This window comes from Neolamprologus brichardi, chromosome 2 (genome assembly GCF_056152115.1).
Source record: "Neolamprologus brichardi isolate AB-2024 chromosome 2, ASM5615211v1, whole genome shotgun sequence".
NCBI lineage: Eukaryota > Metazoa > Chordata > Actinopteri > Cichliformes > Cichlidae > Neolamprologus > Neolamprologus brichardi.
In genome coordinates, this window is record NC_142105.1 from 30,629,256 (window position 1) to 30,654,659 (window position 25,404).

At 43.5% G+C, this 25,404-nt stretch overlaps 2 protein-coding genes across 4 annotated transcripts in view; one reads left to right on the forward strand and one right to left on the reverse strand.

Annotated features, from left to right (window-relative positions):
• The first annotated feature begins 426 nt into the window (after positions 1–426).
• npas4a (neuronal PAS domain protein 4a) lies at positions 427–6,452 on the forward strand. Of its 3 annotated transcripts, none has more exons than XM_006781266.2 (8): positions 427–954; positions 1,405–1,568; positions 1,659–1,761; positions 1,852–2,161; positions 2,290–2,399; positions 2,561–2,696; positions 2,819–4,584; positions 4,708–6,452. In XM_006781266.2, exons 1-8 carry the CDS (start codon positions 780–782, stop codon positions 4,734–4,736), a joined length of 2,793 nt encoding a protein of 930 aa, XP_006781329.1. In that variant the 5' UTR covers positions 427–779; the 3' UTR covers positions 4,737–6,452. The 3 variants fall into 3 exon arrangements, with proteins under 3 accessions (XP_006781329.1, XP_006781330.1, XP_087685963.1); XM_006781267.2 differs by having other exon boundaries at positions 1,408–1,568; XM_087829837.1 differs by lacking the exon at positions 427–954 and having other exon boundaries at positions 1,224–1,568.
• Positions 6,453–10,268: 3,816 nt separating this feature from the next.
• mrpl11 (mitochondrial ribosomal protein L11) overlaps positions 10,269–25,404 on the reverse strand; it is a 60,619-nt gene continuing 45,483 nt past the window's right edge. Inside the window, exons 4-6 of the mRNA XM_006781265.3 lie at positions 16,604–16,697; positions 16,068–16,227; positions 10,269–10,491 (exon numbers count right to left, since the gene is read on the reverse strand). Of these exons, the coding sequence (XP_006781328.1) occupies positions 10,377–10,491; positions 16,068–16,227; positions 16,604–16,697 (369 nt within the window). The 3' untranslated portion in view covers positions 10,269–10,376. The remainder of the gene's footprint in view (positions 10,492–16,067; positions 16,228–16,603; positions 16,698–25,404) is intronic.

A 25,404-nucleotide genomic window follows, 5' to 3' on the forward strand; every position in this document is an offset into this window, starting at 1 on the left:
ATCCCCCCCCCCCCCTCCTCCTCCCTGCACCCCCTCCTTTCCTCCCCCTCCAATACACCGGAGTCCGGTGACTCCGTTTACGTTTTACGCTTGCTCCGCCCCATACTCGGTTTTGTCCAAATCGGGCTTTTTGCGTCGCCGGAGCTCCCGATTTCAGCCCTACGTCATCACCGAGTAGAGGGAAGAGCTGACGTCGAGGAAGAGTCACCGAGAGGAGAGGGCACGGGAGAGGGAGGGGGAGAGTTTCACCAATGCTAACACAGATATGAGACATATCTATCCACCCCATGGCCCCCTCCTTTCTTCTCCACCCCCCTCCCTCCGTTTTACGTCGGTGTTGGTGCGTTGGGAGCCCCCCTGCTCCGACGGAGTCCCAAGCTATATAAGTGACCGGCGAGCAGAGTCCCTCAACCAGATTTACGGGTTCCGGACTTCTGTGCAAGAGACGGCTACTATAGCCGCCGATTCACCTGCACTCCGAAAGGAGGGACAGACATCCAGCAGCACGGCCAGCACCCGAGCTGGACGCTGCGGCGGAGCTACAGCTGACAAGGACTGGACGGGAGAAGGTTTTAAACCTTGCTCTGGAAAAGAAAACAGCTGAGATGAAAGTCCGATCACACACCTGAGAGCTTTTCCACTTTTGCCAACTGTCTCTTAAGAGATCTCGGAGACAGGGATCCGCCGAGGCGCGACCTCAAACAGCAACACTCCGCTCACAAACTCTCCAACTTATATCAGGAGGAATTTCGATATTTCACCGCCGCAAAGCAGCCACAATGTACCGCTCAACCAAGGGAGCATCCAAGGCTCGACGGGACCAGATCAACGCCGAGATCCGGAACCTGAAGGACTTGTTGCCCATATCTGATGCAGATAAAGCGCGTCTTTCGTACCTGCACATCATGTCACTGGCCTGCATGTACACCAGAAAATCCGTCTACTTCACTCAAGGTAAGAATGATTTTTTTCAAAAATACATTTATCTATATACATAAAACAGACCTGTTGATGAATCTCATGTTCTGCTGCATAGACTGACTGCATCTCTCACAGTGGCGGAATCAACAAGTGTTTCGGTGGTATCGAGGAGCTTTTGTGTTTATAAAAATGGGATTTGGAGGGTAAACTGAATCCGTGACTCACTGATTTAACGTAAATAATCGTAACTAAGGTTGATAACAGCGTTTAAACGGCACTTTGTCGCTGTCCGTGGTGCTGAAATGCCTCAGCATCCTGAGTGCTGCCGCGGCGCTCTCCGTGGTGCTGAAAACACGCTGCGGCATCTGCGTTTACTATGCGGAGATCAGTCACATTGCGTTCTTTCTTTCTTATTAGCTACATTAACAAATATCATCCCCTGTTTTTTTCTTCCCTCCCTTCCCATCTTCCCCTTTTCTCCAGAAGCAGGAGCTGGTGTCAGTCTCGAGGAGGGCGCGGGGTTTCTGTCTTTTCACGAACTGTCGGAGTTGATGCAGGCGCTGCCGGGCTTTTTGATGCTGCTGACCGGAGAAGGGAAGTTTCTGTACCTGTCAGAGAGCGTCTCCGAGCACCTCGGACACTCCATGGTGAGTCTACACACGGTCAGTGCCTTAGCAGTTCAGCAATCCCGAGTTTGGGATTCGTAACTAACGTGTCTGTGTGTGTTTCTTTCTCAGGTGGATCTTGTGGCACAGGGAGACAGCGTGTATGATATCATCGACGCCTCAGACCACTTTATCATGAGGACAAATCTGTCAGCGACTACATCACTCGAGACCGGTAAGATAAATGTGTAATCTTTTCCCCCTCTACCTAACACAGACTGACAACCAAACGTGATGCTTAATAAAGCTCTCATTTCCCCTTCAGACCGTCTCTTCCGCTGTCGCTTCAACACCTCCAAGTCCGTGCGGAGGCAGAGTGCCGGAAACAAACTGGTTCTGATCCGAGCTCGCTGCCTTTCTCCCCCCTCTACTTCTCCTGCCGCCGGGTCCTACTGGACCTCCAACCCCGTCTGGGTGTGTTTCTGCTCTCCTCTGGAGCCACACCCGACCCGTTCCAGCCCCGGGGCAGAGAGGGAATCGACCTCCACTCCTCCCCTGGCCGATTCCAATTTATTCCTGGCCTGTTTCCACTCCCAGCATGGGCGGGACATGAGGCTGCAGACAGCTCAGGACAGGTGAGTTCCCACAAAACAGCATTCCGTCTCCCACCTGTTGCTTTAATGTGAACTGGAATATGTTTATGAGATAAAGTGGTGAAACATTATCCCGCTAACACATCGCCACCCACTCTCTCCGCCTGCAGTGTGAGCGCCTATCTTGGCTTTGATGTGACAGCTTTAAGCTCCCGCTCCTGGTACAGCCTCCTCCACCCACAGGATCTGTCACATGCCTCTGCTCAGCACCGTAGCCTATGTAAGTGTACTCTTCACACATACTTACCAGTTACAACCAAACATGCCCACACACTTACACACTTTTGGCGCGCTGTGGCACATCCACACACTGAAAAACACTATGATGATTAATAGGATTACAAACTAACGCCAACTTGTGCTGCCACTCTTTTTCAACAGTGAGGGAAGGAGGAGAGGGCAGAGCTGAAATGGTGGTGCGCGTGCAGGCTCAGGACCAGTCGTGGGTTTGGCTCTACATGGTTCTTCAACTGCAGCCTGGTGAAATCCCCATCAGCAGCAACAACTACATCATCAGGTATTTACTAAACCAAACCAAACACCACTCATCAATTTTGAGATCAAAAAAAGTTGGTAAATGTGATCAAATCCCGCCAACCTAACTCCTCGGGTCTCCTCTGTTTTCCTTTTATCTCTCAGTGACTCTGAAGCTTGGTCAGTGCGCCAACAGCTCAGCTCAGAGCAGACACAGCTGACCCTGGTCCTGAGTGCTGGGACGTCTCAGCAGGAGAGCCTGAGTCTCCAGTCACCAGAAACACTTTCCAGCCCAGACCAGGTGTTCACTCCTGGCAGCAGCGGCCTGTCCGGCCAGTCCTTTGACTTCAGCACTGCTGGCTGCAGTGTGGGCTCCTCTGATGAACCAGGGAGCTCTGCTGCCGAGGCCATGCAGCTGGAGGGTGACCCTCGCTCCAGTATCTCCTCGCTGGAGGAGGAAAGCTTCTTTCAGCAGCATCCCACCGAAACCCCATCAGCTGCTTCCTCCCCCACTCCAGTCACTGTTGAAACAGTAGCAGACTTAGACTTTTTAACCCAGAACATTCTCCTGCCACCTTCCTTCCAGCTCGACCCTCCACTGCCAGTTCTCCCCCTGCCTCTCCCCCCTGTTCCCACCTCACAAGCTCAGCAGACTAAAGAGTTTGTGTGCACTCCCCCCTACACCCCCCAGGTGGCTGGGGCTAGCTTTCCTTTTGGCGAACCCCTCTTCAGCTTCGACCCCACAGGCACCACAACTCCTCCGCCCTCCGCTACGACTGCCACTGCCACCACCTCCTTGGCCCCCTCGGCATCCTCCACAGCCCCGCCAACTACTGCCTCCAGCCCCGCTCCTCCCACCACCCTCTCTACCAAACTTCCTCTTGCACTACCTACCCCATCTACTGAACTCCTCTTCCCCATCGAGCCCTGCAGCGTGTCCCTGTATGAGAAATTGCCCCCAACACCTGACAGCCCCGGAGATGGGGACTGCACAGTGATGACCCTTCCTGAGGTACGGGGTCCATTGTATGTAGATGTACCACTGGGGCCCCTCCAATGCCCCCCCGAAGGCCTCCTGACTCCCGAGGCATCACCTGGTAAACAGCCTTGCCTCTCCTTTTTCTCCCTTGAGAGGGAGAAGGAAAGGGCGGAAATATCCCTTCTAGCTCAACACATCAGCTCCCTGGCAGAGGGATTCTACCTGGATCCACTCTTGTCCAAACTGTCTCCTCCCTCTGTATCACCAACCTCCTCCCCTCCCTCCCCCTTCCTGTCTCCAGCCATTGAAACTGCTGAATCAGTCCACATGCTGAAAGAGTTTTATCCCATCAAAGCATGGAGAGGTCTGGACATCCCCATCTTCCTCGACGATGATGATTCTCTGTTTGAAGAGAGCATCCTAGAAGCCCTCCTGCAAGATGAATTTGCTCCTTCCCTGTCACCTGACCTCTCTTCCCCCTTGACCTCCCCTATGCCCAATCCCTCGAGCCCAACATCTCCTCAAACCCCAGTATGTTGGCGCCAACCCTCCCAGTTTGAGGGAGTGGGCCACGTCTGTAGCGTCCAATCGGCGCAATGTAACTCCATGGCTGGGTGCGGGGCGACTGTGGCTGCTGAGGCCGGGGTGAAGGCGGAAGGGGAGGGGCTAGCGGAGGAAGCAATGGAGATCGAGGTGGTGTCATCTCCTGTGTCCTCTTGCTCCTCCATCCCAGCTTCCCCTCCCCTTATCCTCACTGCCTCCCCCAGCCCCACCACCTCCACGCCCATCGCCTCGCCCACGCCCGCCGTGTCTTGCACTCAGTCCCTCCTGGAGGAACTGGCCGTCCTGGAACCCATGTTTGGGGCAGGTGCCTCGATCGCCCCTGGCTTAGGGCAACAACCTGAGTTGTATCAACTCCAATGTCATCCATCGCCACAGTGCTTCCACAAAGGTAAGAAGCTTTCCCTCTCGTTTGCTCTCTTTTGTAAAATCTCAGATTCGTTTAATAAGACAAAACAAATGAAAATGCCCCACTCATTGTGTCTTTCTCTCTTTTCTCTTTTCTGTCTTTCAGATGGGAGTGGAAGTGTTCCTCCGTTCTAAAATAAGTCTGTGACTTACTTCATTAAGTATGGCATATTGTCATATTTTGTGGAGATCCTTTTACTGAAAAGTAAAAAATATTTAAGTGTATAAATATACATAATGTATATACAACTTAAGGACTTTAACTCCTACATGTCTCCGAAGAACAAAGATTGGCTTTATATTTTTGTTCAGTCATTTATCTGTATACTACAACAAAACTGGTGCGATTTCCAACATGATGGTGCAAAACTACGTGGACCCATAACTGACTGGGTTCTGAGTCCACGTGGTGTCTCAAGCTTCTCTGTTACATGAGCTTCAGATATGATCAGGCAGAGACACCTCTCTGAAGCGCTGTTTAACTTCCAGATGCGCATTTGTATTCACTCGTAGTGAAAAATCTGTTGTGAACAAAAAATCGAAAAAAAACCCCCCAGAACAATACATTTCTTGTTATTTCAAAGGACAGATGATCTATAGCACTTTTGCCTGACATGCAGCAGCGCAAACCCAAACTTCAAACGTATTGAAAGTCAAATGTTTACAATTTCTTTAAATCCTTTAGGATGAACACTGTCAGTTCACCAAAAACAAGAAAGATTTCTTGTCTGAAATCTTCTTTCCAGTCTTCAAACCTGAAAGACAGCTGTTCCTCACAACCTTCAAGGCGACAACAAATCTCCAACCATATTCAACAAAACCTGAGATACTTTGAGCTTTGAGTTTGCGACTTCAGACCTTTAACATTTCATATTTATCTCTCCATCTAAAATCTTGTGTATCAATGTGATGTGCAAACAAGAAAAAAAAAAAAGGAAAAAAAAAAAAGAAAACATGTGAGGAGATCCTGGCATGTGAAGATCTCAGTATTGTTGCCGGTGTCCCATTGCTTTATGAGATGCAACACCAAACAAGAGATTGTCTGGAAGTTTGCCGGGGCTCTGATCATGCCACAAATCCACTGCTACTTTGTACTGTACATTAGACTCTGAATGTGGGCTCTTCAGGTCCTTCCTGGCCTGATGGCAGTCGGCTGGATATTCTTGCAGCATCAATATTTGAAATGCTGGCAGCTTATAGCGGCTCCTGTGTGCCTGAAATGGCCCTGACCTGCTGAACTCTGAACTCTTTATCATGTCCATTCAACATGGACGGTTGCATCGTTGCTCCACTGGAGCGCGGTGCAGTGAGGCACAATTGACTATGTGAATGAGCGATTCTTCTTTTTTGAGAGGGGTTAGAATACAAAAGTTTTGTTTTAAAAAATAAAAATACGGACGGGGTGCTATTTCTATTCAGTTACCAAGCGACACGGGTTGAGAATGGTACAATTCCCATGGTGTCGACATGCTCACGTAGAGTTGTCTACGGTCAAGTAAAGGATTGATTCCTACGTTCTAGCTATTAAAGGCTAAGTTACTATACATGTGTAAAATTATATAATTGTATGTGTGATATTTGAAAACAAAAACAAAAAAGATGTTAATGCATATGCATTATATCTGTGGATGTAGGCATATGTTCTTTTCAGAAAGGTTGTACACATTTGTACATTTGTATGAAACAGTTATTGGTCTGTACATATAAGAAAAAGATTTTTATTGCATAAGATGGAATATATTCTAAACATCTTACTTACTGCAGAATGGACATTGTGGACCAGTGTTCTATTGTGATGCTTATAAGTGTATTTGGTTGTCATACAAATGCATTTATAATAAAGTGCACTTAATGCTGCTGATGCACTTGTGTCGTCATAGTCAAGCCCCCCTGTTCCTCCCTCAGCCACATCATCATCACCACCATCATCATCCCACCATCCCTGCCTCTTCTCCTCCCTCCCGCCTTTCGCTCTCCTCCATTTCTTCCCCTGGAGCGAGTTTCGCTCAGCAACAGCACTGACGCACACACATGACGAGACAGAATGAGACACTATCTGACTCACACTGACGCACACACTTGGCATCGAGGTTTTTGCATGCACGCTGGCACACACGGTCGGCCTCCCACTTATGATGATGCACACGCACACACACATAATAGTAGGCATATGACCCCCCCGCCACCCCTCTTTATAAATCACAGTAGCCCACATTCACTGATGTACCTGCAACTCTGTCAGCGCTTGGCGTGGTGTAAGACTCCATATATAGGCATTCCTGCTCAAGTGCTCTGACTGAAACAGCCTCCCATCTATTCTCAGCCTCTATTCTGAAGGATCAGAGAGGGGAGGGCTGGAGAGAGAGGGGAGACAAAGAAGGAGTGAGCGGAGGCTAAAATTAGAGGTACAGTACGGAGGGATATGGGACAAACTGTCACACAGTGGAAAAAATGGACATAACCACATATGACAAAACTGAAAAATAACAAACATGCAAACATCCATTTGCTGCTTTCTTTAAATCATAATACATATATTCACTTATATAAATAAATAATCATATAGATGGATGGATATTCTTTTTTTTTCCTTTCAGGTCTCACTATCAGTGCCACGAAGCAGAAAAAATAAGCCTTTAATGTACACGTTGAAGCACAGGCTTAAACATCCACCCTCTCTGCAAGTGAACATTTTGTTCCACTAGTACCTGCTGCAGTGTTGCTGATGGAGGTGAGTGGAGGGAGTACAGCAAAGCTAACTGCTGCTATCTCCTGGCAAAGACAAGCACTGCAACAAGAGGAGCACGCTGTGTCGTACAGTATACGCTGTGGATGAGGCCATGCGAGAAAAGAGCTAATGAGGAGAGAACTGTTTTATATTTCAAGTTAAATTAACCAAATCAAATTCCAGGTGCAACTAAGATCCAATCTCCACTGTTTAACCTGGAGTATAGACACAGCTAATGTGAAACTGGATGATAAGGGTGGTCTCATTATTGCATTATCACAGATTAAAGAGTATACTTGGATACCAATATCTTTGTGATATACACTGATGAGCCACAACATTAGAAACTCGTTATTATTATCGCGTTGAGCAAAGAGAGATGTCACCTGGGGGCGTCTGCCAGCAATAGGCTGTTGTGGGTTGGAGGGTGGGGCCTCCACTGATCAGCCTAGTTCATCATATATTAGATTGGCGGCCGACCTGGGAAGTTGGGAATCTAGATCCACATTATCGCCACTGCTTCTTGGTGGAGATATTTTCAGAGTCACCATAGCAGATCAGAGGGAGGTATCAGCCTCAGTGGAGGGCTTTTTGGAGAAATGTGGTTATTTGTTAAAAATAATATCAATATTAATCCCAGAACCCAATTAGAACCATTCAGCATTGCATGATATGGAGTTGCTCTAATTATTATCACCTCATCAGTGATCAGTGTGTGCAAAATTCACGTATAAAAAAAAAAAAAGAAAAATACATAAACAAGCAATTACTCCTCTTCTAGCAACAGCCAATGATTGCAACTGTTGATCATTTCTGCAAGTAACCATTATGTTTATTTCTACCTGAGAATATACCTAGTAATTCTTTTAAATCTCTTTAATTCTTCCCAGAGTCAGAACCAGACACGGAGAAGCTGCATTCAGCTTTTACGCTCCTTATATCTGGAACAAACTCCCAGAAAGCCTCAGATCAGCTGAAACACTCAGTTTATTTAAATCCAGGTTGAAGACTCACCTGTTCTCAGCTGCATTTGAATAAAGCACCAAATCCACATTTAAGCTTGAATTTCAAAACTTACATTTTAACTACTGATTTTATCTACTGTTCTTATTTTATCTGTTTTGATTTTATATACTGTTTTGTTTTGTTTGTTTGTTAATTAGTTTGTTTGTTTGCTTGTTTTAATCAATTTTAAATCATGCTTTTTATTTGTTTTTGTTTCTAATGTCTCTGTAAAGCACTTTGACTCACCTTGTTGTTGAATTGTGCTATACAAATAAACTTGCCTTGCCTAATTATGTTATTTTTTTGCTTTTGATCACACGGTATGGTGCAGACCGCCATCAAAAAACATGAAATAATGACATTTGAAAAAAAACAATTGCTAGTCTCCAAATACAGCTACAGTGTACCCCTGTGGTCATAAAGGTTCAGGAACAATACTCAGGTAGGCTGTTAGTGCTAACGCCACTCAGTATTAAGGGGTCCAAAGTGAGGCAAGAAAATACGCACGATTACACCACCAGCAGCCAGAACCGTTGATGTGAGGGAGGACGGCAGGATGATGCAAGGCTTTCATTCTGTCTTTGCCAAATTCTGATCCCACCATCTGAACGTGACAGCAGACTCATCAGATCAGGCAACGTGCTTTTCAGTCTTCTTTTGTCCAAGTTTTGGTGAGGCCATCCAAATTGTAGCCTCGGTGTCCTGTTCGTATCTGACTGAAGTGGCGCCCGGTGTGGTCTTCTGCTGCTGAGGCCCATCTGCTTCAAGGTTCAGCATGTCGTGCATTCTAAGAGGCTACATACCTTGGTTGTAGTGAGCAGTTATTTAAGTTTCTGTCCCCTTCTTATCAGTTAGAAGCAGTCTGACCTCTGGCATCAAGGAGGCATCCACCAGAGAACTGCTGCTCACTTAATATTTTCAGTTTTCAGACCACACTCCGTAAACCCTAGAGCAGGGGTCCCCAATCCCAGTCCACGAGGGCCGGTGTCCCTGCAGCTTTTAGATCTAACCCTGGGTCAACACACCTGAATCACATGATTAGTTCATTACCAGGCCTCTGGAGAACTTCAAGACATGTTGAGAAGGTAATTTATCCATTTAAATCAGCTGTGATGGATCAAGGACATATCTAAAACCTGCAGGGACACCGGCCCTCGTGGACTGGGATTGGGGACCCCTGCCCTAGACATTCCTGAGAGTTATGCTAGTTTATCTTGATTTGATAGAATAAAAATGAGGATAAAGTAAAGTAATAATTTAGGGTTTTAAAACATCATAAATAAGCAAAAAAAAGGTCATAACTTTAAATTGCTTGTTATGTACCATGAGCAGTTCAACAACACAGTAGTCGACAAATAAGTACAGATAAACGAAAGTATTCCTCATATTTTACGAGCTGAATAATTATAATCTTTACTCAAATGATTTGACTGACAGTTACACCTAACGAGCTGTGTCAGCACTGGCAGACCAAACACATTTAAACAAAGTTTGAGGAGTTAAAAGCCATTAATTTGAACAACAGAAGTTTGAAGAACGATAAGATTCGTCTGAAAGTCAATAATTCTCTCACCGCCCGAGGTCCCTGTGATTTGTGCAATAATTAATGTGCTGAACCCCTCAGATCCCTGATAGATAGAACAACATTTGAAATGCGCAGGAAACCATATGCACAACCTGTCAAATACCCAAACTGCCTCCAGAAGTGTTAATAATAGATAATAACATCAAAGAGACTGAATATACAAATCCTTCCATGACAGAGAAATTACATTTTCATTAGATGAGCTGGAAGGAAATTAATCACGCGCGCTCGTAAATATTTTGAAAATCTAACTGGGTGTTGTTGCTGAAATGTAGGCGATGTAAACGCTTAGATTAAGCTGTATGCCATTAAAGGGAAGTCTTAATATCAGAAAGACAAGGAAAGGGTGTCGTGTAACACGTTGTGTTTATTAAGTTCAGACACACAAACATTAACAGTGTTTTTGCATGAATGTATAAAATGAATATAAAGAGAAATGCAGGGATGTTACAGGATGTCATTTCTTCTTGCCTGCTAAAGCTTCGGCGGCAGCGGCTGCTGCTGCCGCAGCGTCCGCTTTCAACTTCTCCTCTCGCTGCTCCAGGAAGACTTTGTACTCATCAGCTGATAGACTGGAGAGGAGGACGAGGAAGAGAGAGAGAGAAAAGGAAGATTGGAGATGAGGACAGAGATACGCCCTTATTTTTTAAACTTGACAAGAGAAATCCTTCAGCTATCTGCAACATTAACTCCAAACCCCTTTTTGTTTTCAGTCCCCTGAATGAAAGAGCACCGCCTTCTCTCGGGGCTCACCACAATGCAGCAGTGTTCAGCAACCCATCCAGGGAAAATTTCATTGTACAAAAAGGCAGAGATACCAATTTCTTCACTGACAGTACTCCCAATAAATCAAAATGCACTGCAGCCACGAGACAAGTTCGGTTCTAAGCAAGGGGGAGAAACTGATGCTGGGAAAAATACAGCACTATTAGCTGAAGTAGAAATGGAAGCGGCAGAAGCAGATGATAGAGCCTGAATACTAAACTACGTTATAAAAAAAATATACATGAAATGTTGTGCACGTCATAAATGATAAAGATCTTGAAGGATAGGACGAAACGCAAAGCGAACAGGTTTGTGTCGCTTCGTCTAAAAGCAATCCAAAGCAACACGTACAAACTCGTAACATCCCATTTTTTCTCTGATTTGGCACTATATACTACTTCTGCAGTCACTATAAACGACACGCCGTGCTTCGGCATGCTGCGTTTGCAGTCGGTATATGGAAAAATAAACACGTTTAGCAGTTTTATTCTAACAGAAACCTCTGCAGACTTGGAATCAAACTTTCATCCCACACAGGAAACAAATCACTTCTCTCCAAAGGTCTACTAGTTATTTTGTGTTTTCAGGCTTGTTTGCGGAGCTTTTTAATGACTGTCCACACTTCTCTCTTTTTCCCCCGCAGCCGTGGGCAGCTCCTCCGCCGCCTCTGCGAACTACATTGTGGGTGAGCCCATTAAGAGCACATTGGAAAATCAAGGGTTTCTGGTATGCATACTAACTTTGAGCATATTTTGCTTTCATAGTGTAATCATAATACACACTCAGAACCCAATTTGCAAGTTAACCCTTTAACACATGTAATTGATTTAACTATCACACCAGATTGTGCCTCTTTTTTTTCCCCAATCAAACATTTGGGTTTCACATTTTTCACTATGGAAACACCTTTGCGCTTGAAAATGAACTGCTACCGCCCTAACCATGTAGTTTACAGCAAGAAAATTCACATTGTCTTTTAACATCGACTCTTTACTTCCATGAGGAAGAAGACAGCTTGGGCGGCACAACCCAATAACTGGTTGTGCCGCCCTTGGTAGCAAGAACTGCTTGTTTTAATTGTTTTAATTCAGCCACACTGTAGCGTCGTTGGGCACGGGCGGTGTGTTTAAGCTCATACTAAAGCACCTCAGTTGGATTTAAGTCCAGCCTTTGGCTAGGCCCTAAGTCATTTTATGTTATTGCCATCCAGAGGTGGACTTGCTGATAGTGTCCTGCTGTGTAACCGTGTAATGCCTGCACATTCTCCTTGAAGATTTTCTGCAGAATTCCCTTTTCTGGAATTTACAACAAGAATTCCAGGTTGTGAAGCAGCAAAGCAGACCCATAGCATTACACTATGACCACCATGACTGTTGGTATGAAGTTCTTTTCGTGAACTCAGTTTTATGCCAAATGTAACAAATCTTCAAAGTTCAACTTTTGGGAAAGGAATAATTTCCTAAAAGTCGTTGGGATCATGAGGATGCTTTTTGGCAAAGATGAGCCTTTGTGCTCTTTTTTGGTCAGCAGTGGTTTTCTCCTTGGACCTCTCCCATGGAAGTCAAGTCTCTTCCTTATTGTTGAATCATGAACTCTGACCTTAACTGAGGCAATTTGGGACAGCAGTTCTTTAGATGTTGTTCTGGGTTCTTTTGTGATCTCCTGGAGTAATTTTGGTAGGTCACTGCTCCTGTGAAGGTTCATAACTGTTCCGGGGTTTTTTCATTTGTGGATAATGGATCTCACACTGCGGTTCACTGGAGTATCAAGACCTTAGAAGTGACTTTGTACCCCTTTCCACACTGACAGGTGTCAACGACTTTGCTTGAGTTTCTTTAAATTGTGACATGATGCGTTTCTTTTTGAGATTTTTTAGCCTCCTTCACTTTGTCAGACAGGTTCTATTTAAGTGGTTTCTTTATTAAAAAGATCTGGTAGTAATCAGGCCTGAGTGTGGCAGGTGAAAGTGAACCCAGCTTTCTAAAAAAACAAAAACAAATTGGTTAATCACAATTAACTAATGAGTTAGCAAAGAAGAAAGAAGTTTTGGTTTTTTTTCCACACCAGGTTTAGATTTAGCAATCATCATTTAAAAAAATGCATTTACTCAGGTTATCTTTGTCTGATATTAAAATTAGTTTGATGATCTGAAATATGTATTTGGGACAGATATGCAAAAACCCAAGAAACCAGAAAGGGGGCAAATCCTTTTTCATCGTAGCAGCAGCCAAATCACGTCAGTCACAAACATTCAGACTAAAAGATCATAGTTCAGCACTGAATGCCAGGTGTGATGTGATACACTGGTTGTAGATATTGTATAACAGTGTTAAGTATTCAAATGATAACCCTGCACGATTTATAGTTTTTAACATTAGCATATTAGCAGGCTGTTTCTGCACATTTCTTTTCTAATTTGTCTTAATGAAGTCTAATTGTGTATTGTGTAATTACCTCGATACTCATTATTAAAGGACCAGGGGCTTTTACAGGTCCGTGCAATGACTCACGTCGCACTGCAAGAAGGTCTCAGGTGTTGGGTTTCAGTATGTCTAATAGCCAATCAAAAGCACTCCAAAAACAACCCTACGGTGGCTGTTTGGAGCCACTGCAAACAATGTCCACAATGTCTGCTGTCTCTGTGTGTCTGACAGAGTCAGTCTGACATCCAGTGGCCACATTTACAGCATCCACAGACTCTATAAAATGATGTCCACCTTGACGTTACCCACTGGTGTTTGAACACTGGTTTTGAAGCCTTGAGCTGAGCATCTTTGTTTTTATGAGTCCAGACGTCAAACGTGAGGGATGAATCTAACTGAGAACACGAGGAACCTGCACACTCATCCAGCAGCAACCTGTCAATCACCAGGTAAGCGAGCGGCAGAGCACATTTCGCTTCATCGTCTGTTTTCCTCCACAAGGGGACTTTAAATTTACATGAAGCATTAAATAAAAATTCAAACTCTTGATTAAAACGATAAATTTCTAGCATTAATGTACTAAGCTATAAAATCAAGTTTGGAGTATCCTGCGAGTGCACAGTTATTTTTTAATCATCTCATAAACACAATTTTAACAAAATCAGAACCTCTCTCTGGGTTTATATATTTAGCTGCATCTTTTCGCAAATGTTGGGATGCAAACATGTGCGAACGTTGTCTGGTCTTAATGTAACTGCATATAATGTTGGACTTCATGCGTTCTGGGTGTTAGAAAGCAAACAAGCAGCTTAGAAGGAACTTTTTGTTCTCTGGGTTTTTGGAAAACAAAAAACAAACTGTATTAAGCCGTTAGGATTATGCTCAGAGTCTGCAAAAGTTACCGCTGATAGTGTTATGATGTGGAGTCTGAACCATGGAGGCTTCCATTAGTGACCTCTGTCCACATCTACTGCCAGCACTGAGCGCTGCTTCTGTTGTTTGAATCTCAGGAGTATGATGAGTAGCGGTCGACTGAGAGGACTGATGAATATCTACCGTGATAAGTGAACGGATGCCGAGGCCGTTTTGTTAGAGTCTGACAATGTGGCGACAAGAATGCACTTCAAATGGGAAGGAAAACAGTTTCATTGGGTCTTTGATTTTGTTATTGAAGCAGCTCGGTTTGTCTTACAAGACAGCATAATGTTGCTGAAATCCTGCTTAACTGCACATTTCTGCATTTCTCTATACCCCCATATGTTACAATGTTTGACTGGCTGTTGGTCTGTCGTTTTGGCTGCTGTTGTCTTTTATAACGTGGATGCTAACAAACCCACCTCCCTAAAAAAACCCATCCTAATAAGCAATATGGTTATTTTCTCATAGTCTGCTATGTAATCTAAATTAGTTTCTCCAAACAGATGAATCATCCCCTTCAGGTCATTAGAAAGACTGAAGGTTGAGCACGAGTTTAGCTCACTGGGTGAGTAGGCGACCACGTGCCTCTTGGCTGTATTACAGCAGCTGGGTTTGAGTCCAGCCCTCGACCCTTGGCTGCATGTATCCCCTGCTCTTTCTCCCACCTTCCTTTTTGATCTTCACTGTCCAACAAAGGCAAAAATGTCTAAAAAAGTAACGTTTAGAAGGAACGCAGACTTTTCTTCAATTCGGACACTGTGGTAAGGAAACATTTCCTACTTATAAAACAGTGTTTCCTGTTCTCTCCAGGTTGCAAACACCCGATTTCAGATTGCTGATTGCTTTTCCACTGCCGTCTCTTCAGCTTTTATACTGGGCCAAGGTCACAAACACACAACTGTCAGCCAACTGTTTTGGGGAAAAGGCAACGTTCTTTATTCATAAGTTAATGTGAGCTACAGATTGATTTAGTGCAGGGTGATGCACAGGTTGTATTACTCCGAAACAAAACCCAGCTTTCCATCTTTTCCATCTGTGTCCTCACAGTGTGACCAATGTCGCCTCACTGAGGGCGTCCTCGCACATCTTCCTTGGTTCTGCCTGATGTCATGTGAGTATTGAATAGAAATTCTCCAGTGTTTGTCATCCGCCTTGTCCAAAGACATTAAACCCAACAACATACTGGAAATTTCTAGATCCTCTGTAGAAACCTTTTAACGTTCATATCCAGATCGCTCTGCATCTGTGAATGCTGGTTGCCAATAAACTGATTCTTTTCTTCTCCACCCACCTTTGCACACTGGAGATGTTATTTGTTACACAAACAGAAGAATTACCTGTGTGTAAAGCAAATACTCGGGGTAGATTTAATAGGATGTGGGGGCCTGTTCTTGATATATTACCTCTCACAAGCAATGAGCTTTACTTATTTCTTAGCCCAACGGTGTACGGAGTCCTTTTTATATATTTTGGTTATTTTCTGTTTTCATAATGTCAATACTCTGTATGTATTACCATCTGGCACACTCTTGTTTGTTCAGTGTTCTGTGTCTGTTTACGGCAAAAATAAATAAATAAATGAAATGAAATAAGGATAAGGATATCGGTCTGAAAAACCTAGATTCGGTGTTGTTGAAAAACTGCTGATCTTTTTAATTCCCTTCTACATTATCCTGCGTTCAGTTTGCCGTGCATCAGTGGGTTTGCACTGGATTCCTAACAGGAGGAAGATTGGAGGAATCTAGCAAGAAAGGATCAGTACTCTGGATGCATTTCACCCCACTAAGTCAACAGCTTTTCTTCATCGTTTGTCAGAAGTTTTTCCCCTCACAGCAAACTGTGGGCAGTTGAATTCCCAGAACTGAAAAGCTCAGATGAAGACTTAAATTCCCCAGCCTGCTTTTCTCCATCTGGTACTCTCACTCTTGTTCAGCCTAACACTTGTTGGGATTCTTTCATTGCACTGAAACATTTGATTTGTGCTTCCCGATAGCTCAATAAAATGAGATTAGAAGTACACCAAGTACAGAATCGGTACTTACTCGTTGACAACCTTAATGCCCAGGGAGCGAGCCGAGCCGACGATGCTTTTCACAACCGTCTCAAGGGAGGCGTTCCTCATTTTGAAGCACTCGTCCTGAGCTTTCACCTGTGCGATTTCATACACCGCTCTGACGGACACCATCCCCGCCGTCTCGTGACCTTGACGCGCACACAAAACAGAGGGCGAAGCATAAATAAAACAATATAAAATTCACTACATGTATCGAGAAAGGTTGAAGGAGGGCAAAGCGAGTTGGAAATCTGTGTGCACGGGTGAGTGCGTCGGCGTTGCAGGAGTCAGCTGAAGGTAGCTTGAAGCCTAAAACGTAAAAATCCATAATTCTCTTTCCCTAACACACCGTGTTTGCCACTTCCCACCTCTGCCGCAGCGTTTCCCCATATGTCATGAATTTAACATCAATCGCAGCAAAGCTCAAATCCGAGTCCATGAAGAGACATGTGTCCAGAACAGGATGCGCTCAGCAGGCGAAAACTTTAGTAAGAGCAGATACATGACTGAGGCAAGACCTCTTACCCGTCTTTCCAGCTCCTTTTGCAATTCCTGCCGCTTGTTTGAGGAAGTAAGACACCGTGGGCTGGCCGATCATCAGGTCATACGTTCTGTCAGGCTGAGAGTGAAGAAGAGAGACAGAGCAATCAATATTAACACCCATGAAACCCTTGAGAGTGTGAATACATGAGATTTTGCAGAATGTATAAATATTATTGTAACCAAGATTTTAACATCCTGATTTTGACCCTATTCCCGGTATTGCTTTGTGCTTTAAGACAGCGTTTAACAAATATCCTAATTATTATTTCCCCCAAATTAACACCAGTGTGTTTTCATCCCCCTGGAAAAAATAAAAATACTCGCACCAAAATCTTATGTCACCCCATTCTTGTGTTATCACAGTGGTTGCCAAACTTTTTTTGCTGGGCCCCCCTTGTTTTACAAAAAGAATGTCCTGCAATAAATTACAGGTAGTAATAAAATAAACTACTAACTCTTTTATGCTACGTCCACACCTACACGGGTGTTTTTGAAAACGCAGCTGTTTCTTCCACACGTAAACGGCGTTTGGAATCACCGAAAACTGAGGTTTTTTAAAACTCCTTTTTTGCGTTTACGTGTGGACGAGTAATACAGAGTTCGTCACGCAACGTCAAAGGTATGTGCCTTTTTTCACATCACGCTGTGCGCCACGTTATTGCTTACATGAGATGAATTGCAGAATGGCAGATCGAGACGAAATACTGGTAATCTGACTATCTGCAGGTTTTACACGCAGTTACTGTCCCTCCATTTACAGGCAGAAGCGTCACGGTGTGATTATTTTACGTGTAGTTGTTTTTTTCCCTGTGTAATAATATTCAACATTGCTATCAATACATTTTTCAAAAAATGCCTCTCTGTGCAAAATAGGTTTAAAAACATAAACAGCTCTTAAAATTAGAGCCAGATGGTGGATGGTGTACTTGCAGTGCTAGGCTGCTCCCTAACCTCATTGGCACTCAGACGTCCTCTTCAGAAAGCCTAAATGTTTGGCATGATTGTAGCTAAAAGACTTATTCTCAGAGCCTGGAAATCACCATCTCCTCCATTGTTCAGGGTTTGGCTACGTGAGATGATTGCTTGTTTGTATATTGAAGAGGTTCGTTATCGTTTGGCTGACACCCATTTTAAGTTTGTCGAAATCTGGGGCCCTTTTCTCAATCATATTAATGGGAATTTAACATAAACTTTAACCCATTTGACTGCACTTTGTGTTTGTGTGAAACTGCACCTCTGCCGGACCCTGATTCCTTCCTGGACATGTTTCCCACATCTTCTGGTCTTGGTGAACTCTCTGTTGCCCTGTCTAAACTCACACAGAAGATCATATTTTTTGGACAATGGTGTTTCTTTTGAACTTTTGATTTGTACTGGCTAACTGGTGTATTTTTTATTTATTTATTTATTTATTATTTTTTATTTTTTTCCTTTCCTGTTTTCCTGTTTGAGGTCTTTTTTTGTTGTTGTGTTTGGTTTCTGTTTTTTCTTTTTTTTTTCTGTGCTTAAATGTTATTGTTTTTTAATCTTATGTCCTTTGTCTGGTGTGACGTTATGTAACTTTGAACTTAAAATCTTATAAATAAACATTAAAAAAACAAACAAACCCATAAACAGCTGTGGGATACTGTTTGTCCGGGATTTGAACCGGGGGAACAAATCGTGGTAGGATCAGCCTGATATTATTTATATCCCACTGTAACTTTACTGTATAAAGTATAGTATAGTATGTATATCTTCAAAATGTCAGCAGTAGTTAGTCATTACAAGAAGTGTTTGTGAACAAAAAATCACGAATGTGGGATGCTGTTTGTCCGTGATTTGAACAGCCCAGCGCTGCTCCCGACAAAGGGAAAACCAATTCTGCAGGGAGACCTACCTTTGCACTTCTGCAGGTGAAACCAAAGGGAAGATTTGCTTCACCATATTTTCTAGTCTTTGGCATAGAATGAAGCTGGTTTGGAAACATATTCAGCGATGCTTCATCTCCTGCTTTGCGTTTCTGTAGGTGCCCGTGCTAGCAGTGTCCAAGCGTTTTGTCCCCCCCCCCCCCCCTTTTCATCCTGCGCCCCCCCTGCCATGGGGGGCGGGCCCCACACTTTGGGAAGGTCTGAGTTATCACATTCACAAACACTGAGATTCAAACTCGTCCAAGTTTTTTAGTAGCTACAGCTACAGTATCAATTTGAAGCTCCTACGTCACCTTTTTGAATGATCACATTCACAAACTTGGATGTTGGCAGGGCGATGACATTAAAACACAGTACAGCCTTTAACAAGCCTACATTCATGAAACGACTTCATGCAGCACGAGAAATTTAATCATGATATTATGGGATATGCACAGCCACAGCCCACAGGCTCTGCCAAAAAGAGATTAAAGCTGCCCGGGACATGACTAACACGCGTCTACTGAGCGTCACCGAGGTCAGCAGAGACATTATGAGCGAAATGGCACTTAAACAATCATTAATAGAAACAGAGTTCTCTCCCAATCCAGAAAACAGCTGAGCAAATTGGGTTGTTTCAATGGCACATGTCTACAATGGAGGGTCGTGACAGTTTCTGCTGTGACGTGTCAGGTACATTCACTGGTCAATTTATTAGGTACACCTTGCTAGTACCCGGTGGACCCGTTTAGTCTTCAGAACCGCATTCATTCAGAATTTTGGTCCATATTGACATGATGTGAATCTTCTATCCCATGCCATGGTGACTGTGGAGGCCATTTGAGTACAGTGAAGCCATTATCATGTTCGCGACACCAGTTTGAGATGATTTGGATTTTGTGGCATGATGGGTTATCCTGCTGGAAGCAGCCATCAGAAGATTGGTGCACTGGTCATAAAGGGATGGACAGATGGTCAGAAACAATATTTAGGCAGGCTGTGCTGTTTGTTACTAATGGACCTAAAGTGGGGTATGGAAATATCACCCCAAACGTCTACAAGGCAGGACAGATTCACAATTTCATGTCGTTTGCAGCAGCTTCTGACGCTTACATCTGAATGTTAAAGCAGAAATCGAGACTCGAAACATCACCGGCAACATTTTTTCTTCAATTCTCCAATTTTGGTGAGTCTGTGTGAACTGCAGTTTGTTTCCTGTTCTTAGCTGGCAGGAGTGCCACCCAGTGAGGTCTGCTCATCTGCTTCGAGGTTGCACTTCTTGTGCAGTCAGAGATGCTCTTCTGCATACCTTGGTTGAAATGATTGATTATGTTGAGTTGCTGTTGCCTTCCTACCAACTAGAAGCAGCCTGTCCATTTTACTCTTGACTTCTAGCATCAACAAGGCATTTTTACCCAGACTGCTGCTTCTTACTGGGTATTTTCTCTTTTCAGACCATTATCTGTAAACCCTACAGACAGCAGTGTGAAAATCCCAGCAGAACGGCAGTTTTTAAAACACTCACACAGCCTATCTGGCAACAGCAACCACGCCACACTGAAAGTCACGTAATTCTCCTCTCTTCATTTTCTAATGCTCCGTGTGAACTTAAACGAGGTCATCTTGACCACGTCTATGTGCCTAAAGCACTGACTCGCTGCTCCCTGACTGACTGATTAGATATTTATGTTAACGAGCAATTGAAAAGGTCTACCTGATAAAGTGGCCGGTGATTGTGACCTGACATCATCATTGTGAGGAGCAAGAAACTGGTCAAAAAATGTATTTTCATGCACTGGACTGAATATTTTCATGCAGAATAACAGGGGAGGTTTTTGAAACGGCCTCCTGGGTTTTTCAAACATCACCGTCTAATTATTTTTTCAGAAAACGACTCTGTGAACCGAACGCGTGCTAATGCATGAGGAGCACAAATTAAATCTAATTGCAGCAGCTGAGCTAACATTCACAGCAGCCTGTTGAGTTCGAAAACTCTTTCCGACTCATTTTGAAATTAGATTTTGAGGTAAGATGTCAGAAGCGGCTCTACCTTCCAGCGCGATTCTTTAAAGTCTGCTCTGAAGCCGCCACCGCGCATCACGAGAGCAACTCTGGCGGAGAATTACGACATTCGTCTAATTGGTTTGAACGAACAAACAGATTAACCTTCTTAACTCAGATAATTGAACGTGGCGGATAATCTTCAAACACAGTCTTGAGTCATTTGGTTTCCCTGTACTGCTGAGTTTGCTGAAAGTCTTAACGCAGCAATATAAAAACATAGCTTGGTCCTACTTCTCACAAGATTAGGACATTTCTGGAAATTCAACTTAAGGCCCATTAAATTGCAAAAAGTTAAAAAGCTTTTATTATCACACGAGTAAAGCAAAGATAATCGCATATTAGTCGATCTTCTTCGGGGTCTGGAGGCAGTGCGCTTCATGTTTTAAGGGCGAATTAATTCACAGTATTAATCCAACCCTGTGGATTTGGAGAACTTACATTTTCTTTATTCCACTGTGAAAACCTTTATTTCAAATAAGTTGTTTTCAAGGTTATGATGTCAATTACTGCACTGATCAACAAGGCAGCTTATTATTTTATCTTTTTCTGTTATGGATAAAATGTATGCCATAACCTGCTGGTTCACTGTGAACCTTTTAATGCCTCAGCTGCATTAGAATAAATGTAGGACAGCAACCTTCTTGCAACTAGGAAGAAAAATCCAGCCACTGATTGCAAGTAGCTGCCGTGACCAACGAGTTACTCAGAGCTCGAGCATGTAACACCCTCAACCTTGAAAGTGGCTGACCACTTTCAATCACAAGACGAGCGCACAGGTCACCTGATAGGACAGAACCTCAATCTCACTTTGTATTTCTGCTCATCTCTGAATTAGGGTTTCATATTCTGCATTGTTAGACTTTAGCTTTCTGGTATTTCTATATCTTGTTTATTGCCTTACACGAGTTCTGTTTGGAGTCATTTCATGCCTTCTAGTTGCACAAATCTTTAGGTTTACTTAGTAAAAGCTCTTTAGTTTTCCCATTCTGTTCCTCTAGTCTTTGTATTTTGTCTCCCCTGTTCCTCGTTCAGTTGTGTCTTGTTTAATTTTGGTAATTGTTGTTCTCTTTATCTTGTGTTCTGTTTACGTCCCTCAGCCTTGTTGTTTCTACAGTTTTCAGCCGTGGCTTCCACCTGTTATCTCTCCTCTTCATCGTCTCCGTCTCCCTCTGTTCGGAGTCGCATCGTCTGCATTATCTGTGCGTTCCCAGCGTCTGTATCATTCAGAGTGCTGTCTAATTTGTAAACACATTGCCAGCACACTGTGATCAATCTGAGTCAGTCTGCAACAATGTGAACGACTTGCGGTTGGGGACTTATTTCCGCATATAAGCACGAGTGCTGAGCGCCTGTGTCATTAAATCGCAGCCCTGCAGGATCTGTGATGGAGTTTCTGAGGCTGGTGAATTTCTATGTATGCACATGGCAACACATTTGCAATTTTTAACAATTTATCACAGTTAATCACCGCAGGAAATTGCCAGTTTGACCCAATTCAGGCACAAACCAATCTTGCTGGCGTTTTATCGCAGCCTTTGAGAGTGTTTGCATCTGGTTTTCGAGGCAACCATTTCAAAGGCGAAATGATCGCAAGCTGGTCACAATAAAATTTGTTGCGTCAAGTGCAGCGTTAAACTCTCAGGAGAACTGCGATGCTGGATGCAGCTGTAATAAAAACTTGGTATGAAGTTGCTGCCTTGTGTGAAGAATGCAAGTTTATATTTTAAGAAAATGTTCTATTAAGGTTTTCCCATTGCCCGTGCATTAGTTATGTCTTCAGCTGAAGCGTCGCTGTTCTGCAGCCTTTCGGATTATCGTAAATTAATCCGACTTCAGTCACAGGTTACTTTTCATTTGTGCGACCTGCATGAACCGACACAGTAAAAACACATTGTGTGAGTACAAGCTTTTGATGATGATGATTAACAGACTGGTATTCCGATAGATTCGATTTCCACTCTTACACTACAAAGTCATATCCGCTGTGTTCGTACGGTGCCGACACATTCTGATACTGTGTCTCACCCACGGACTTTCAACATGCGGACTGGAGCGAGACTGAATCACTGACCTTCCGATTAAATGACTCGACTCAAGTCAACAACATCTGCCGTCTCATTACTAAGCAGTCGGATTCTCCGACTTTCTCCTTCACACCTTTTTAACTTGATGAAGTTTTCCATCAGCGGCAGAGGAAAAGTGATTAGAAGAAGACATAGGAGGGGATTATTTGGACTATTCCACTGCAGCCTTAATGAAAATGACCCTACTTCTCACTTGCTTTATGATCTCGGCAAAAATTTTCCTGGCGAGTTTATGGTCTCAGGTGTGGTTTCAAGTCTTTTTTTAGTGCAGTTAAGATGTGCGGTTGTAATTTATGATCTCTACCATAATCACAAGGCAGTCACGATTTAGGGCAGGGTTACCTTGGGATTGACAAGTTGCTCCCGTATGAGTTCCTTAGTTGTTTATGTACACATCCAGCAGATACAAAGCGTATTTATTGATTTGGAGACATCTTTCAGGCCATTTGAACAATTGGGAGTCTTTTTTTAGCTCTAGTTTAGCTCCACCAGCTCCTCTGGGGGAGTAGCTGACTCTTCATCCACTAAATGCTCCACTATGTTCAGCCGATACTTGCTAACAGTGACAATCTGCTGCTGTACGGTGTTGGGCATCTACTGTTCGGTGGATTTTTCTGAGCTGTTTCACTGAACATCCGCCTACTGTGGCATGAAAATAACACAGATGAGCTGAATCGGAACAGAAAAGGCCAATGACCAAAACAAAGAGCAGAGGGGAGTGCAGTGTCGGGTGATGTTTCTGTGTTTATTTATCATTTTCCACAGCTTTCACATCCCTTGTGCCACTTCATCTGCTTTTTACATGAACTAGACTCACTTAACTTTGAAGTAACCCAAGCCATCTGCATGAGGCGTTTCCATTTTTACTATGTGCGTGTTTAGCCGAGTGCTGCTGCACATCTGCTCCCGAGCCCCATGTGTTTACCCTCTCCGTCCTCCCCTCAGGACCAAAACAAAAATAATTTCTTCAGCCTCACTGAGTCATTCTGACCCTGCTTTTTCCCCCCACCAAATTCAGATTCATTCCCTGGTTGGAGGATTTTATTAGCTAGAATATGACAGCCAATGCAATCATTAAACCATCTTGGGAGAGTACTTTGCATCATCTATTTTCTGTCACATAAAAATTTAAACAAACATGAGACAATAAAGTGCAGGCTGAGCTGAGAAAACACCGCGGAGCAGGTGATTTGTCATCGGAGACATGTTATCTCGCACGATATGACCTTTCGATGGAAGGAAGATCATTTATTCTGTGGAAAAGCTGCTGGTTGTAAGAGTTCAATTAGCTGCCGTTGTTTCTGAAGAGAAAACACCTGCTCGGGGATTTTTCTGACGAGCAAAATGAGCAAGCAGAAAATTCAAAGATGGATAATAAAGAGGGGGCGGGAGCAAAGGAACAGCTAGTGACGTTTAAGAAGGAGTTCAGCATTTTGGAGAATATGCTTATAGATAATATAGAGTCAGATGATCAGATTTGCTGGTTTTGCCCAAATAAAATCTAAAATTCATTAATTAACAGGATTTATGTTGTTTGCTTGATCTCGACTAGGGCTGCCACAAACGATTATTTTTATAGTCGACTAGTCACCGATTATTTTTGCGATTAGTCGACTAATCAGATCATGCTTATTGCACCAGCAGCATCTGCTCTTATATAACTATCATTAGCTTACAGCTTTAAGTGTTTAAGGTATGTGCTAACTAAAAATAAAGACAAATCCTACTACTGATTCCTTACAAAGCTTCAAACGACGCGTCGACTATTAAATCAGTCGTCGACGATTTTGATAGTTGACGTAATCGTGACTAGTCGACTAATCGTGGCGGCCCTAAACTCGACACACATTTTGCAGTGGTCACTGAACCAGCCATTGACTGTATATAAAAGATGGTGGCAGACACTGTGACATCACCCAGTTGTTTGTCAGGCCTTTTGAATAGGGCTGAGTACCATTTATATATGAACCAATACCAGTCCTAGGATTTGGTTTTGGTTACTTTTTGTCGTTCCTTGTTTTGAAATAATAAAATTCAAAATGTTATTTACTTAAAACATTTTACATACCACACCAGCTGCCTGGTCACTCTATAACAGGGGTGTCAAACTCAAATACAAAGTGGGCCAAAATTCAAAACTGGAAAAAAGTCGCAGGCTAACGTTAATATTTATTGAAATATAAGAATGAATCTTTTCTTATGAACTCAAACATGTTTTGCTGAAAAACTGAATATGGAACAAGCAAAGCTTAATACTAAACAATATATATATTAGCTGTATAATACCAGTAGGCCAGCTCTAATAGTAATTTGGTATGGCTTCGCGGGCCAAATGTAATTAGGCTGCGGGCCAGAGTTTGACACCTATGCTCTATAATGATGGGAAGTGACCGTCATAGTGTTTCCATGCTATAATATTCTATAGTAATCTTAGGCTGTTACTTATTGGTGCATTTTGACGTTTAGGCCACACTATCTCAGATAACTGTGTTTGTTTACCATAGGTAGCATGCTGGAAAGACATTTCAACACAGCCAGTGTAAAAATGTTATTTTAAAACTTCAACTTACACTGTGGTGATTTGTTGGTTAGCCCCGTAACCTCAAAGGGTCCCGGTTTAACTCCCCTATCTGGCTGCGGCCTTTCTGTGTCGGTTTGCATGCTCGTCCCATTTCTGTGTGCGTTCACTCCGGATAATCCGGCTTCCTCCCACAGTCCAAAGACATGCCTGATCTTAGGTTAACTC